At 34.7% G+C, this 15,979-nt stretch overlaps 2 protein-coding genes across 2 annotated transcripts in view; one reads left to right on the top strand and one right to left on the bottom strand.

The window, feature by feature from the left end:
* Dhc62B (Dynein heavy chain at 62B) overlaps positions 1-2,279 on the top strand; it is a 123,007-nt gene extending 120,728 nt beyond the window's left edge. The window contains exon 31 of the mRNA XM_074185272.1: positions 2,074-2,279. Coding sequence (XP_074041373.1) covers positions 2,074-2,237 — 164 coding nt within the window. The 3' untranslated portion in view covers positions 2,238-2,279. The remainder of the gene's footprint in view (positions 1-2,073) is intronic.
* A 2,680-nt stretch (positions 2,280-4,959) lies between these two features.
* The window catches only part of LOC111502478 (uncharacterized), a 28,230-nt gene continuing 17,210 nt past the window's right edge, over positions 4,960-15,979 (bottom strand). Inside the window, exon 6 of the mRNA XM_023156569.2 lies at positions 4,960-5,187. Within this exon, the coding sequence (XP_023012337.2) occupies positions 5,018-5,187 (170 nt within the window). The 3' untranslated portion in view covers positions 4,960-5,017. The remainder of the gene's footprint in view (positions 5,188-15,979) is intronic.

Genomic DNA, 15,979 nt, shown 5'->3' on the forward strand with positions numbered 1-15,979 from the left:
CGTTTCGGTTCCTGCTTTGGAGTTATTTTCAAGAATCACTTGCAACGGTCCTTACATGACTCGAGGACAAGGTCGTAATCTCCCTTTCCCCCAAGTCCCGTCACTAGCTCTATGCTTGCTGTGTTTCGCTCTAAGTTCGCACTGTTAAGACTAGTTAAGAACAAAACTTGGAAAATATCCTTGGGTGATCAACAGAACGAAAGTGTGGCAAGAACTCCTAATGCACAACGCCACCACGGTAATCGAAAAAAAAACAGTGAACAAATCCTTGACATTTGATCGAAGTTGGTGTGCTTGTTTGGTCTTGACTCTCCTGGAGTCTTCCATTGGGGAAATTGGACTTTGGTTTCGATGTCATAACCATATACCCATGATTCGTCAACAGTAATCACCTTTGTATGCAAACCGGGATTGCCGTGAAGTCAGCCAACAATTTCTGAGCGCTTCTCATGCGACGGTGTTCTTGGTCAAAATTGAGCAATTTTGGAACGAACTTCGTTGCCACACGCGTTGTGCCAGAATTTTCGAAAAAATGGAATAGCATGAGTAAAACGATATGCATGAGTCAACCGATCAAATTTTTTGATCTGTTCTGTTTCTGTTCATTTTTTTTATAGAGAATGATAAAAAATGGTTCAGTTTCCGACAAAATGGTTAAGGCTTTCAGCAGAAGTTTTCAGTGTCACTATTTTTCGGGTTTGAAGGCCGTCGATTTTTCGAATTTCTTCCTGACGTTTCGCTGGCGCGATTGACTAGCTTCTTCAGAGGTTCATACATCCTGAATAATCTCCGATGAGTTGGAGTCATCGGAGATAACTCAGAACGAATAAACCTCTGAAGGTTGATCGGATTGGCATTCTAATCCAGTATCTCATTTCATTTTTGTTCAAAATTTTGTACTCTCAAAACGTAACTCGCTATAATTGACATATTCAGGTTGTTGGACTGAAAAAACTGTCAAAAATTTGTCGATGACTTTTTAGACAATTTCGCCGAATTCGACGATCGCGCCTTCTTTCAAACAAACCTTGTCTTTATTTTGACGCCTATTTTTTATTCGAAACTAAAAAATGAGTTCTGTGATGAAAAATCTCAACAACACAATTTATTTCTAAAACAACAATAAAAATAAAAACAATATTAAAAATCAATTGGCGCTCCGGGGCGACTTCATTGGTTCCAGTGGCGCAGTTGCTTTTTCAGCTGCGGGAAAACCCGGAAAAACCTGCAGCATATCATGTGACGTTACCTTCATGTAAGCATTTCATGTTTCCAGACACACCTACTATTTTTCTTTCGTGTACAGTCGTCACGCGATTTAGGGGGTATTTTGTCTCATGACAGTACCTTATAACTATCATTATTATATTATTGTCATTATCATCATGAATGTTTCCATTTGTTTAGTTTTCTGCACAAGTTTTGTGTCATATATCCTCTGTTTGACTACAATTCTAACAAAAACAAGCCCAAGCATCTCCTGCAGATGCCACCTAGGAAGTATCATGACAAAAATACAAAAATGGCAATAATATTTTCAAAGAATATACGGTAATGTCAAGAGTCAAAAATCACTGATGAAGATGTTCAGATACAATAATAACAATATTCTCATAAGTTCATTGAAGTAGTTGTGAACTAATATGTAATTTCATTTCGTTTTTGCTTATCAATTGATGATTTACTCAGAGTTTATAATTGAGATATTATTGCTTACTTTGTACCAGTTGACACATTTTTGAAATCAGTTCAGCAAGGTATCTCAATAAATTGAAAAAAATGGAGGATGACATTACACGAAGATAGGTTAACTTGTAACATGAACGGCAATGTATGTGGTAATACTGAACATTTCACTTTGGATAATTTCGCTTCTTCTAATGAGGTATTTGATAATAAACTAACTAACTGATAACTAAATGGTTATTGGTGGCGGAGCTGAAACTGTTGAAAGTTAAGCGAATTGTGGAAAATTTAAAGGGTTTCATGACTTTTCGATTCTTCAATATTCAATAAAAATGTAAATATTTGTTATTATGGATGCAAATAATATTACATTAATAATGTTTTCAGGTACCCGATACACTAGTCCAGTGTACAAAACTTCTGAAAGACGGGGAGTACTTTCTACAACTGGCCATTCCACAAATTACGTGCTACCAATTCTGCTAGATACAGATATTCATCCATCGCACTGGATCAAAAGAAGTGTCGCCCTTCTTTGTCAGCTTAATTGAAAATACATATATTTGGAAATATATTTTAAGAATTAGATAGTATTTCTTCGTTTTATTTGCATGCTTGCCTCCGAACAAATGTATTTGTATGATAAGTTTTAAATTGCCATATGAATTCTCACCTAGATTGTGATAAAAAAAACCATTATCAACGAAACAGATATAGAGTTATCCATCATATAGTTGAACTCGATACAGGATTGCTTACTAAGTATAAAATTTTTTCTATTCACAAGGTCATGAGATATATTCATTTAATGTTTTGATTTCGATTCAAGTAATGATAACCCAACGTGACATCGTTCTTTAGCTATAACTAAGTTCATATTTTAAGAAAAAAAGTGCTAAAAGATGATTAATTTTCCGTAGATTATTTTAATTTCCTTGTTGATGTACAGGTTTGAGATGAAATTTTGTATTGTTTTGTCTTTATTATCCCAAGAAATATGGAATATTTATGAAAAGAGATTCAAAACTGAATAAATAAATTCAACAAGGTAACGGAATATTGAACAAGAAAACATAATTGATTAATATGAGCAGTAAACATTGAGTTTATGGAATGGAAAAAATAAATTTAAAAAAATGGAATATTGAATGAGATAACACAAGAAGAATGAATAATATGAGCAAACAGTCAAATGTGAAATTACCAACCGTTAAGGTCTCTGCCCACTATACCGTACCAAACCATGACCGTAAACGTACCGGCACATGCTAAAAAACATTCTTTCGGCGCCCACTAGACCGTTCAGTCACCGCACCTGTCCGGCAAGTAGCGTAGCATGCACGTGCCATGACATTCGAAAATATTGAAAAATTTGTTCCTCATCATCAACTGAATGTCTAAATAATGTCCAATATTCTCCTTCACTTTCTAGTTATCTTGAAGAGTCGTGAATCCAATAGCGTCGGGTCTTTTTTTGAATTTCTGCTTCTTCATCGTCCAAAATAATAGCCACCATTACCAATTTTTGAGCAGATAATCTCATAGCCATATTCGTTCTTCGCGGTAAACTCTTCTACACGTTCACACTACACTGATGAGTGAGCCGGAATATCATACAATACTTCACATTAACTACAGTTGTCAAAGGGGTATCTTACGGTCATTATACCCATATGATACGGTCATTCTACGTGTTGCTTACGGGATTAGAATACGGTTGATTCATTACCGTGTCGTGTTATTTTCCGTGTCTGATACGGTCCTAGCACGGCTATGGTTGGTACGATGTAGTTGGAGATAAAGGCCTCTGCCAACCTTCGAAAAACATTGAAAATTGTAAAATATAAATAATCCTGTATTCTCAACTCATGTCATCAAATACTTTTTTAATCGATTTCAGAATTTGAGTGCAGTTTGAGATTTTTTATTTTTCCAGGAATTTTATTATCCAGGCCGTTTTTTTAGATGATGCCACTATTTCGAGGGACTGGAATAATCCCTTTTCATATCGAGAATATCAGTGGTTGTTTTTGAAATATCATTTAATACATCAGTGGTTGCATTGAAAATTCGACTAGAATTGTCGAATTTTGTTTTCATTTGGCTTTACCGCAGAGTAACTTTCAATACTAATCCATATTTAACGTTTTCAAAAAACACTTCAATGTGAGATTTTTACTAAACACAAAATCTCACAATAAAGTGTTTTTTGAATACGTTAGTAACATTTTTTTTAATTAGCAGTATAATATAAAAATAACAATAAAAATTAATTGGCACTCCGGGGCGACTTCATTGATTCCAGTGGCGCATTTGCTTTTTCAGCTGCAGAAAAACCCAGAAAAGCCTGCAGCACCACATCATTTGAAGATCTTGCTCTGCCAATGTATCGGCCAATTCCATCATATAATTGATATTTGTTACAATCTCATATAAACCAATTTGCAATATGCGACGTATCGTTCATTAGATTTCATCTCTAGTTTTTTCATCGATTTTTGAAATTACTGTAGTAACAAATTCAGCTATGTATTATAGTACAGGTATTTCTCGACGTTTGTCTCCGTCGAGAAATACGCTGGTCAGGCCCTATTTCTCGAAGCCCCGATACATTCGGGAGGGCGCGCCAGCTTTATCAACCAACGACCACTCCACACAGTGTGGGGTAAGTGATCATTGGGTCCGAGAAGCATATGTCCTGAGCAGACGCAATGAGCTAAGAATGACAACCTTCTGCATTTGTCTGGTCGAAATGTCTGCCATCACTAGTGAAGCTGGCATGATCTTGAAAGTGAAGAGTAGAAAAGGCATCACTCCTCCAAAGATTCCAATATTGAGAACAACCATCTCAACAGAGTGGTCGGGGTAGAGTCTGAGGACTTCGAAGAGAAAATCTTTACTTTTCGGAGAATATTCGTCTGACCAGAAGATGAAAACTCCACGACGAATATCGTCGTGCTCTTATGCTCAAGAATAACTACGTCAGGCTACATCTTGCCAAAGGCAAGAGTGTCATTGCAAAACCAACAATTAGGTTTCAATGAGGCGGTGCTGAGAGTTTTCTTCTCGAAAAATCTATTTGGAAAATTGCAGAGAAAACAGTATTGTCGTATGAAAAAAGTATTTTCATTGTATTCACATCATGCAAGAGTTTCCAATTGTACCGATCAAGTTAGTGATGTATTTTTCTGCAATCCTTTAAATGCCGACTATTTTCGATAACTTGTGTTAGTAAAAATACATATTGAATGAATTATTGCATGAAAGAATTGATCACTCTTTCGATAAATATTTATTGTTTTGTATGGAACTAAATGACAGAAATATCCAATCACTTCTGTGGTTTCAACGGATACTTTGGTTTAGTAACACCGATGTAACCGATGACCTCCATGGGTTTTACTCCCGTTAGCTCTTCTCTAATCTCACTCGTGTGGACCTCAGTTTGGAATCCCCTGGCACTCGCTACTGCTGCTTCCTCGGCTAACTCGGGAGGTGCAGCTGAAAAGAAAAATATGTTTGCTTAGCAGATGGGATGGACAATCTAAGGGTGGACTTAGTACGGGAAAGTTTAAGAATGCAGTGTGCCCGCTTTCGGTTGGGTTTTAGGTGTCATCCATGATTAAAAAAATATTGTAACATCTGAACATTTATCAAGGCCATCGTTGATTCTAGAGGAAATGAAATCAACATATGTGGCAATATTATGGAAAAACTTTGTCAATATTATGGTTACTTTGATATCAGGTGTGTTTCAGTAAATAATTCGTGAACCACTGTGGTACCATGTGAATTGAAAGAAACATTCTATTTTGAAAATGCCAGTTCAAAATATCGAATACTCATCAATATTTATCCATCGATGAATAAACAATTTCAAGTTGATATAGACGTGATATCTAAGTTACCGTTACTATCCGTTACACAGAAGTATGAAAATGTAAAATTGTGATTAACGTGAAATGAGACGAAGATACAAGGTGATACACTTTTCGAGAGTTACTTCGATTAATGTCGAAATGAAGTTCTATCAAAATTTTTTAACAAGTTATTTTTTTCTTTCCATATTTCAGTTCATTTTGCTCATAAATGAACTGAATACTGCCTGATACTAATTTGACAATCAATCTATCAAAATGTACTTTATTGTCGAAAATAAAATCTCATTGACAAAGTATTACTATTTTAAGGAATAGGTATAAAATATACAAATCAAAAGTAGTAAGTACTTGAACATTTGGTGATTTCAGGATTGTGGGTCGAAAAAGTGGTCAGAAAGTAAAAATATATAGGTATACTACATATTGAAATAAATGATAAATGTAGAATAGGAATGTAAAAACTATAAAGCATAAAAATATAAAAAGTGAATGTATAGAAAATAAAAGTGTCTGCTTCGTAAACATTTTCAACTATACAGTTCAGAACCAAATGTAAATATCAAACAAAAAGTTAAAACAGTCACACAGTTCAAATACCAGTAGGTAATAATAAAAATTAATTTTTTATAGAATTTAAATTTCTGTCTGAATAGAACTCGTCTAAAAAGTAAAAGGCCTTTGAAATCAGAAGCCTTTTCACAGACTTTCTGAATTTAGTGGTACATGTTATGCCTTTGATCTCAATTTGCAAATGGTTAATCATTTTTTTTCCATTATATATGAAATACCTCTCAATTTTTGATGATATTGAAATCGGTAAACTTATATTGAGCTTATTTCTCGTATTTCGTCGTTATTCATGTGACCTTCAAAATCAAAATTTTTATTAATTTGTAATCCCAGAAATTTTGCTGACATTTTGTTTACTATTAATTGAGAACCTATCCAGATAAATATCCAGTGTGGAGCACTTGAGGGTGATGATGATAGTTTTTAAGATATTAAATGACAAGAGATCAGCATCACACCAGTTTTTTATTTTTATAATATCCTTGCTGATCAAACCATGTAGTTCACTTTCATTCTTGCAATGCCAAATAGATGTAGTGTCATTTGCGAATGGGGTTATTTCTGCAGCTATATTATTGCGGGCTAGTTCGTTAATATATAACAAGAATAGAATTGGGCCTAGCACCCATCCTTGTAGAATACCACAAGTAAGTGTCTGGGAATGGAATATGTTGTCCGGGACTTTAACTTTTTGGGTACGTTCTGACAGGTATGATCTGAACCATTTCAAAAATATATCTCTGAAGCCATATACCACTAGTTTTTGCAACAGAATTTCCTGATCGACGCAGTCGAAAGCTTTTGAAAGATCGAAAAAAACTGCCGTTGCTATTTCACGATTATTTGAATTGAGATAAACGTTTTCCAGTAGATGAAACAGCATCTTCCGTATTTTTCAAACTCTGAAACCCAAACTGACTGCTACTAATAATATTATGCTTATTCACAAACATCGTAATTCTTTATTTAACAAGTTTTTCTATGATTTTAGCAAGGCTAAGTAGCATAGAAATAGGCCTAAAGTTAGTAGGATTATTTGTGTCGCCTCCTTTATGCAAAGGAATAACAATGGCTGTTTTTAAACATGGCGGGAATACACCTGTTATGAAGTTTGTTTTTATAGCTTCTACCAAAACGTTGATAGAGAAGTTGAGCAATTCGGTAAATAAGTTTATGCTCATGTCATCCCAACTAGCCGAGTTTAAGTTTTTAATTTATTCGAGAATTTTTCTAATTTCCGTAATATCTGTAGGCATGAAGAAAAACGTCTCTGAAACTGAGCTGTCTTCAAGAAAAGCCAAAGGAATAATATTGGATTTTATATCTTTTCAAGTTTCAATATATTTTGCTCATGGTACTGGTACTATGATTATATTGAACTGCGTCCGTTTTCAGAATAACTGTATCCATAACATTACTGATGATAAATAATGTATCGCTTGGAAACGTAATTATCTAACGAAATTCTCAGACCTTTTTTCTGTAGAGAATTCAGATATCAAAGTGATAATTTTCAATTAGCACTTTGGACTAGTTTAAACTAGACTATAGGTAATATTATTGTAAGCTGCTGGGGAATTTTATTCCATTGCTTCAACAGTTTCGAACGAGATCAATATCCTCGTAATTTTCAAGTTATATAAAATACTTGCAGATCGTACTTCATGTGTCTGTCGATCATCAGATCTGGTTATCTCATTGGAATGTGTTTGGCCGCTCATTGGCATAAAATATAAATGGTAAGTGACTACGCATCAAAAACGATTGTTGTGTCATAAACTGGAAATGCTTTCTTTGGAAAGCTTTTCAAAAAACTGTCTATATAGATAATGAACAAGACAGGATCCAAAACCGTTTCTTGGGAAACACCATTAATAATAGGAACATTTCCGCTATCATTGTTCTGCTTTCATGATTTGGAAGAAATGTAAAAAATAGATTTGTTAGTTTCCACTTTCAGCTTTCGGGATTTGAGTTTTCCACTAAAGGAGGAGGAGAATACAGAAAGGAAATATTTTTGATTTTCAATATTTTCACTGAAAGGTAGAACTAGAATCGGTTTTTGCAATATTTTTTTCAATTTCACTGCACACATCAGATTGAGTAGAGCAGAAGTCAAGTATTGGTCAACACCAATAGAATAAAACATAGAATAAAACAAATTTGCTTGAGATTGTCTACACCTCCATAATGATACTTTACTCCGAAATACTTTCGAAAGCCTAGAAATAGTGTAGTCTGACATCTACAAACAGTAAAAATATTGATTTGAGAAAAGGTTCCTGGAAGAGAATGAATGAATAAAAAAAACAGATCATGAAATAACATTTCTTGTCATGAAGAAAAAATCTTAATTGCCGAGTGTCATGAACTTTGATTTTCAGTGTCAATATCAGTTTTCATATTGGTTTGATGTGTAGATAACCTATTCAAAATTATTGTATCATGATACATCAACTGATGGAATGAATTATTAAATGAAAATGGTCACTGTATCACAGAATATTTCTCTTCATACATGAAAGAAATATTCAGAAATGCTTAGTGGTTTCTCAATACACTTTCATTCACAATCATGAATGTATATTCACTATATGGATACGATTTCGTGTTAGGAATCACACGTTAAAAGGTAAGACCTCGTTAATCCTTAGCTCTCACAAGTTTCGACTTTTGGGGATTGTCGTTCGTTGAGGTGCGACAGCTGGTTAACGGAAAAACAGATTTTTGAACAGATTTTTTTTTAACAGATACGATCAGTTTGAATATGTTCTGATGAAAACGACAATAGTGTTGCATCTCTTGAGGATGAAAGGGTATCACAAACGGTTCTATTCAGAATGAATGAGGGATGTTTCGATACCTCGTTTTGATAAGTATTTCCATTCTCAATCCAATACTTCTTCATTATTGAAAATCTGATTAGCAGTTTTATATTCGTCTGCAAAAACCCAATAAATATCATGATTCCAAGAAAAAATTTACTCAAAAAACTCACTTCAGTACAATGAAAGTTGAAAATGTTTACCATTAACCCCCTTTTTTTCTATCTACCAGTTCTAAAGTAAACTGTAATTGTGTTTAGTACACTTTAGATGTCACGTATTCCCTCAAAAACATCTGGAGGAGTCATATGAGATTATCAGTGGGATCTTCTAATGGAACACCTTCACGGTTTGGATAATTGACAAACTCAAATGAGTTTTCAACAGATGTTACGATTCAGCAAAATGAGAAACCTCTTAATTACAACACATTGGTTCGGAAGTGACTAGATTACAACTATATCGAAACCGTAGGCAAACGTGGTCTGACGATATTAGATTTTTTGTTGGGATTCATGAAACCTACGTAACCGAAGTATATTCCGCAGTTAGTTGTTAGAATGGGAGATGCTCCTAACAAAATTACTTCCGAAACATTTTCTAATGTTATAAAATAATATTAATATACAGGCTGATTCACGGTTGATGGCACATTAGACGTTTCTGGTGAACCAGACAACGGATCACTTTGAAAATTTAATGGAGGGCATATTCGGACATTCTCTAGCCAACTAAAATATTTTTGACAATGCGGTGTTGCCGCTTCTATTAGAAAGCAGTAGCAACTTTGATTTTTCAAATGTAACACTCTGTATATAATATTATTTTTGGAATCTCCAACAATTGCACGACAACTTTTCTTGATATTTCTCTATACCTATCTGTTATCGTTTTCGAAATAAAAATTAATTTCAATTTTTTTCTTCGAAAATCATGACCTCTAAAAATGCCGATATCTTTTAGTTAAGAAGTACTATGATATCGAAATTTGGTTTGGAGTTAGGTGATACTTGGACACTTCCCACACGTCAACCTAATCTCCGTTACTTCAATACAGGGTGGTAAAAAAATACAGTTTTTTCGTTTGCTTGAAAAAGTTGCTGAAATTTGGTTATTTTGAATAGAACACCCTGTATATTATTGAAAATTTGTAAAGCTGCTGAAATTTGCTTTCTTTCTATGTATATCATACCTATACCTAACTAGTCAAGTTTCGGACTTATGAACATTTATTTGTGAAAATGTCCCTTCAGAATGGTATTTCCATTCGGTATTTGGTAAGCAGGCCATGATTACTATTTGACAGTAGCGTTGTGACATTCTCCTAATAATATCGACATTTTCGTCACTTCAGAAGTTGCAAATACCTTCAAAACGATGGAACAAAACTATTCAAACGAAGTTCTTATGAATTTGTTTATTATTTTTGGACAGTGTGACAAAATTATCAGCAGAGCATGTAGAAAGTTCAATGAAATGTATCCGAATCTACCGCCAATGAACCTCAAGAAATTTATACGAATTCAGAACAATTTCAATGCATTTGGATCAACTTTAAAAGCACCAAGAAACTTGCCTCGACCCGTAATTTTCGAAGACAACCAGATTAATGTCTTAGCATATTTTCACGCATTTCCCGAGTCATCGATAAGAAGTGCTGAAGAAGATTTGGGTATAAATTATTCATCGGTTCAAAGAATCTTGCGAAGACATAAAATGCATGATTATAAATTCACCAAAATTCAAGCAATGAAGCCTCAAGATCCTCAACAGAGAGTAGAATTTTGTGAAATGTTGTTGACACGCATTCAAGAAGATCCACTTTTTTTAAATAAAATTATTTGGACTGATGAATCGAAATTTTCGAGAGAAGGGATTTTCAATAGAAAAAATCGTCATTATTGGTCCAGTGAAAATCCTCACGTCACAAAAGAAGCCGGATTTCAAGAAAAATTTAGTTTTAATGTCTTCTGCATGTTGATGGACAACAAATTGAGGTACGTGATATACGAGGAGTCATTAACATCCAGAAGCTACCTGAATATTTTGGAGAATACTGTAGACAGTTTCGTGGATAATCTGCCACTCGAAGATTATCGAAACTGTTGGTACCAACTAGACGGAGCTCCTGCACATTGCACAAGAGAAGTGAGCGCAGAACTGGATAGACTATTTGACGATCGGTGGATGAGGCGCTTGGGACCATGGAATTGGCCAGCGAGATCACCCGATCTTGATCCATTAGATTTTTATTTGTGGGGAATGTTTAAAGAAAAAGTTTACAAAATACCCGTGCGTTCGAGAGATGAATTGTTAGAAAGGATTGCCCAAACATTTGAAGATTTGGATCCCAATGAAATCAGATCTGCCACCACGAAAGCAGTCAACACCCGCATTTTAAAGTGCTTGGAAGTGAACGGCCAGCGATTCGAACATATTTTGAAATATTCCACATGATTGTTTTACTTTTTTATAATTATTCATATCAATATTTCCAATTTCAAGTTTCTTGGTGCTTTTTTAAAGTTTATCCAAACATATTGAAATTGTTCTGAATTCGTATAAATTTCTTGAGGTTCATTGGCGGTAGATTCGGATACATTTCATTGAACTTTCTACATGTTCTGCTGATAATTTTGTCACACTGTCCAAAAATAATAAACAAATTCATAAGAACTTCGTTTGAATAGTTTTGTTCCATCGTTTTGAAGGTATTTGCAACTTCTGAAGTGACGAAAATGTCGATATTATTAGGAGAATGTCACAACGCTACTGTCAAATAGTAATCATGGCCTGCTTACCAAATACCGAATGGAAATACCATTCTGAAGGGACATTTTCACAAATAAATGTTCATAAGTCCGAAACTTGACTAGTTAGGTATAGGTATGATATACATAGAAAGAAAGCAAATTTCAGCAGCTTTCCGAATTTTCAATAATATACAGGGTGTTCCATTTAAAATAATCAAATTTCAGCAACTTTTTCAAGCAAACGAAAAAACTGTATTTTTTACCACCCTGTATTGAAGTAACGGAGATTAGGCTGACGTGTGGGAAGTATGCAAGTATCACCTAACTCCAAACCAAATTTCGATATCATAGTACTTCTTAACTAAAAGATATCGGCATTTTTAGAAGTCATCATTTTCGAAGAAAAAAATTTAAATTAATTTTTATTTCGAAAACGGTAACAGATAGGTATAGGGAAATATCAAGAAAAGTTGTCGTGCAATTGTTGGAGATTCCAAAAATAATATTATATACAGAGTGTTCTATTTGAAAAATCAAAGTTGCTACTGCTTTCTAATAGAAGCGGCAACACCGCATTGTCGAAAATATTTTAGTTGGCTAGAGAATGTCCGAATATGCCCTCCATTAAATTTTCAAAGTGATCCGTTGTCTGGTTCACCAGAAACGTCTAATGTGCCATCCACCGTGAATCAGCCTGTATAGTGTACAACACTTCAACCACTTTTTCATTATACAATAACTTTCTCACAGTAATCTGTTGTTGAGAAGCCTTGAAGTTATAATCTGATATATTAAGGCTTTCGCGGCCAAGGTTGCCAGTTTCACTATTTTTCGTGTTTGAAGGCCCTGGATTTTTGGAATTTTCTCCTGACGGTTCGCTGGCGCGAGTGGCTAGCTTCTCCAGAGCTTCATACATCCTGAGGTAATCTCCGATGACTGGATATAACGGCTTCGTAACGCGTATTTATGTTGACTCAAGTAGTTTGGTAGATCAGGTAAACTCCGTGAAGCTTGTTCATGTTAACTCAGGTAGTCTGCTGTAGTAATACCTGGATCAAGTGAATTGTCAATAAAATTCCTCAACCTTTTCTACCTGTCGTCATGCTGTTTGCTATCCTTTAACTAGCAGGTAGACAAGAGTCGACGGATGTTATTGACAATTTACCTAATCCAGGTACACGTATTATCACACCAAACTACCTGAGTCAACATTAACACGCTTTACGGAATTTACCTTACATAGGTTCAGGTATTAGCACACCAAACTGGCTGAGTCAACATTAATACGCGTTTCTCAGCCGTAATATCTAGTTATCGGGGATAACCTCAGGATGTATCAACCTCGGAAGTGACACTGATTCCAAAGCATATTCGTGGTAATTCAATGTCACTATTAGGTATTAGGTAGCCTTGAAAAAAATGAAAAGTGATCGTAGGGATCATGCAATACATTCAAAATCTGAAAGAGTAACGAAAAATCAAGCAAAAATTAAAAAGAACTCCGTCCTGTTGAAACATCAACTAACCACACCATAATGCATTTGTAGGTCCTGCTAACAACTGTTTTTTCGTGTGATCACCATGTATGTATTCGAACAAACAATTATGACTTGTGATCTCAGTGAAGTATAATGACTATTTACCAAGTAGATTCTAATGTTATCAGAATTGACGGTCTAAGAAATATTTCAATATACACGTGCCAAGTAAATTACTGATTTAGTATGATTTGCTTGTTGGTTATAGGAATGCCAACTTTTGAATAAAATACAAATATCATATCGCTATACAGAATACCCGACGCGTTTGTCTGATTTTCTGAATGCAATAAACTCAAAAACTACCGAACAGATTTCCATACGATGTTCACCATCGGTTTTATGTATGAGGCAAAGGTTTTATGTATGATCCCAGCAAACACACTTGTTACATTTACATAAAATTAACGGAACATGTTTGTGTAATATATTTACGTAAATGCTCCATTACATTTCTAAAATACTTTAACCCCATATTTACATAAATAGTTTATGTAAATATGTTGTAGCTAATACGTGAAAATTTACGTCAATATGGTATATTATGTTTCACTTAACTCCTACCTAAATTTGTTACTCCAATATTACGTTCGCTGTGTTTTCAGGTTGGTAATAGTAATATCCAGACGAACTTGACTTTTTAACAGATGAGAGTCTCTCCGAGTTTCGAGTTATATATTGTTTTGTGTGAAGTTCTGTGGAATCTGACGAGTTTTGGGAATGTCTCGAGAACTGCGACCTCTCGTGGTCTGTGTAGTCTATATATGCTCTCAGCTTTGTGTCACAGATTATAATCAGTGTCTGCATGATAATGACAATTGACACTGTCTGTGTTTTATTTTTATTTAGCTGGCAGCAGTGAGCGTGTGTTGAAGTGTGAAATAAAGACCTGTTACCTTTCGTGTTATTATTCTGTTCATTTGGTGTGTGATATTTTGGAGATAATACAATAGTGTGAGATCACGTAAGTAAATTATTCATTACGATAAAATACCACGAGATTTCCCAAACCTTCCTAAGAGACAGCAGAGACGAATTTTATTAAGCAATGAAAGTTCCCCAGGTCCCAGTAGCGCTAAAATATTAAAAACAAATACTGAACTTCCTACTGAAAATGTATCAGTAGGATATGACTTTGAGCCCAGCGAGTCACCGAAAGTTGAGACACCTCATTTTTGTAGTGAGTACGATAACAATTTCAGTGATGCCGGTTGCATTTTCGATGATACACCTCTAACATTGCCTTTTCTTCATAAAGGTAGTTCTGAAATACAAAATAATGAAATACAAAGCGCTGAACAACAAACTTTGAGAAATAGCTTGCCAGATGATCTACGGAACTGTTTCCATGTACATAATATATCACAGATCTGTATCATTGATTTGTTAGGAATATTAAGAAAGCATGGCCATCATGAATTACCGAAAGATGCGAGAAGCCTAATGAGAACTCCAAAGTGTCTCAAAAATGTATTTAATGTTGGAGGTGGCCAATATGTGCATTTTGGTGTGGAGAAAAGTATTAAACGTGCCATTGTAATATATAATCGCAAAGATAGTGTAATTTTAATAAACATCAATATAGATGGCTACCAATTTCGAAGTCATCTGGTAGTCAATTTTGGCCTATTTTAGGAGATATTGTTATAAAACATATTCATACAGAACCATTCATGATAGGTGTTTTCCGTGGTTTAAAAAAACCTGAAGATTCAAATGAATTTTTGAAATATTTTATAGAGGAATATTCAATTCTAAAACTTACTGGGCTTGTTATAGAAGATAAATCTTACTCTATTCAATTGAATTGTATAATATGTGATGCTCTAGCAAAAGCATTTATTTTAAATACCAAACATCATTCAGGTTATTTTGGTTGTTCGAAATGTATTTGCGAAGGTGATTATTTAGAACATTGAGTAGTATATTCATCCACTACTTCAAGTTTACGAACAGATGAATTTTTTCGGAATAGAACCCAGCCTGAACATCATCATGGATCAACAATTTTGGAATCTCTAGATATTGACATGATCAAACAAATTCCTTTGGATTACATGCATTTGGTGTTACTAGGAGTTTTAAAACGTATTTTAACCTTGTGGTTGAAAGGTCCTAAAAATGTTTGTCTAACTAAGACTCAGATGGATCATCTCAATCAGTTGTACATTGAAACAGGCAAATTCAGTGTATCAGACTTTTCAAGAAAACCTAGGAGCATACATGAAGTTGATCGTTGGAAGGCTACTGAGGTTAGATTTTTTTTGTTATATGTAGGTCCAGTCATTTTACAGAGAATTTTGACTAGTAATAGTTACAACCACTTTATGTCATCAGTTGTAGCAATTCGTTTATTATGTAAAAAAAATAGTATTTTGTGTGAATTGATAAAAATATCGATAACCTCATTTGTTAAACTGATAAGTCCATTTTCACCAAGTTAACAGGACGAAACTATTCAACAAAGCCAAAGGAAACCAAGACTGGGACATATATAGGAAAAAACTTACGCAGTATAACAAAGAAATTCGGAAGGCAAAGAGAGGCTCATGGAGGAGGTTTGGCATGAAGGTGAAAGAAACACCAATTTGTAAGGCTACTGTTGACAGCCCATTTCTTAGCGGCATCTGAATCTGGCCTCTTGGGGGTCTTCCTTTCTCCCAACAAGGCACAGAAGGCCAACGGCGGGGGATTGGAGGCTGGCCGCCGAAATGTGTGGAATGTGT

This window comes from Leptinotarsa decemlineata, unplaced genomic scaffold, assembly GCF_025532065.1.
Source record: "Leptinotarsa decemlineata unplaced genomic scaffold, Ldec_3_MD MMD2_tig00026369_RagTag_RagTag, whole genome shotgun sequence".
NCBI lineage: Eukaryota > Metazoa > Arthropoda > Insecta > Coleoptera > Chrysomelidae > Leptinotarsa > Leptinotarsa decemlineata.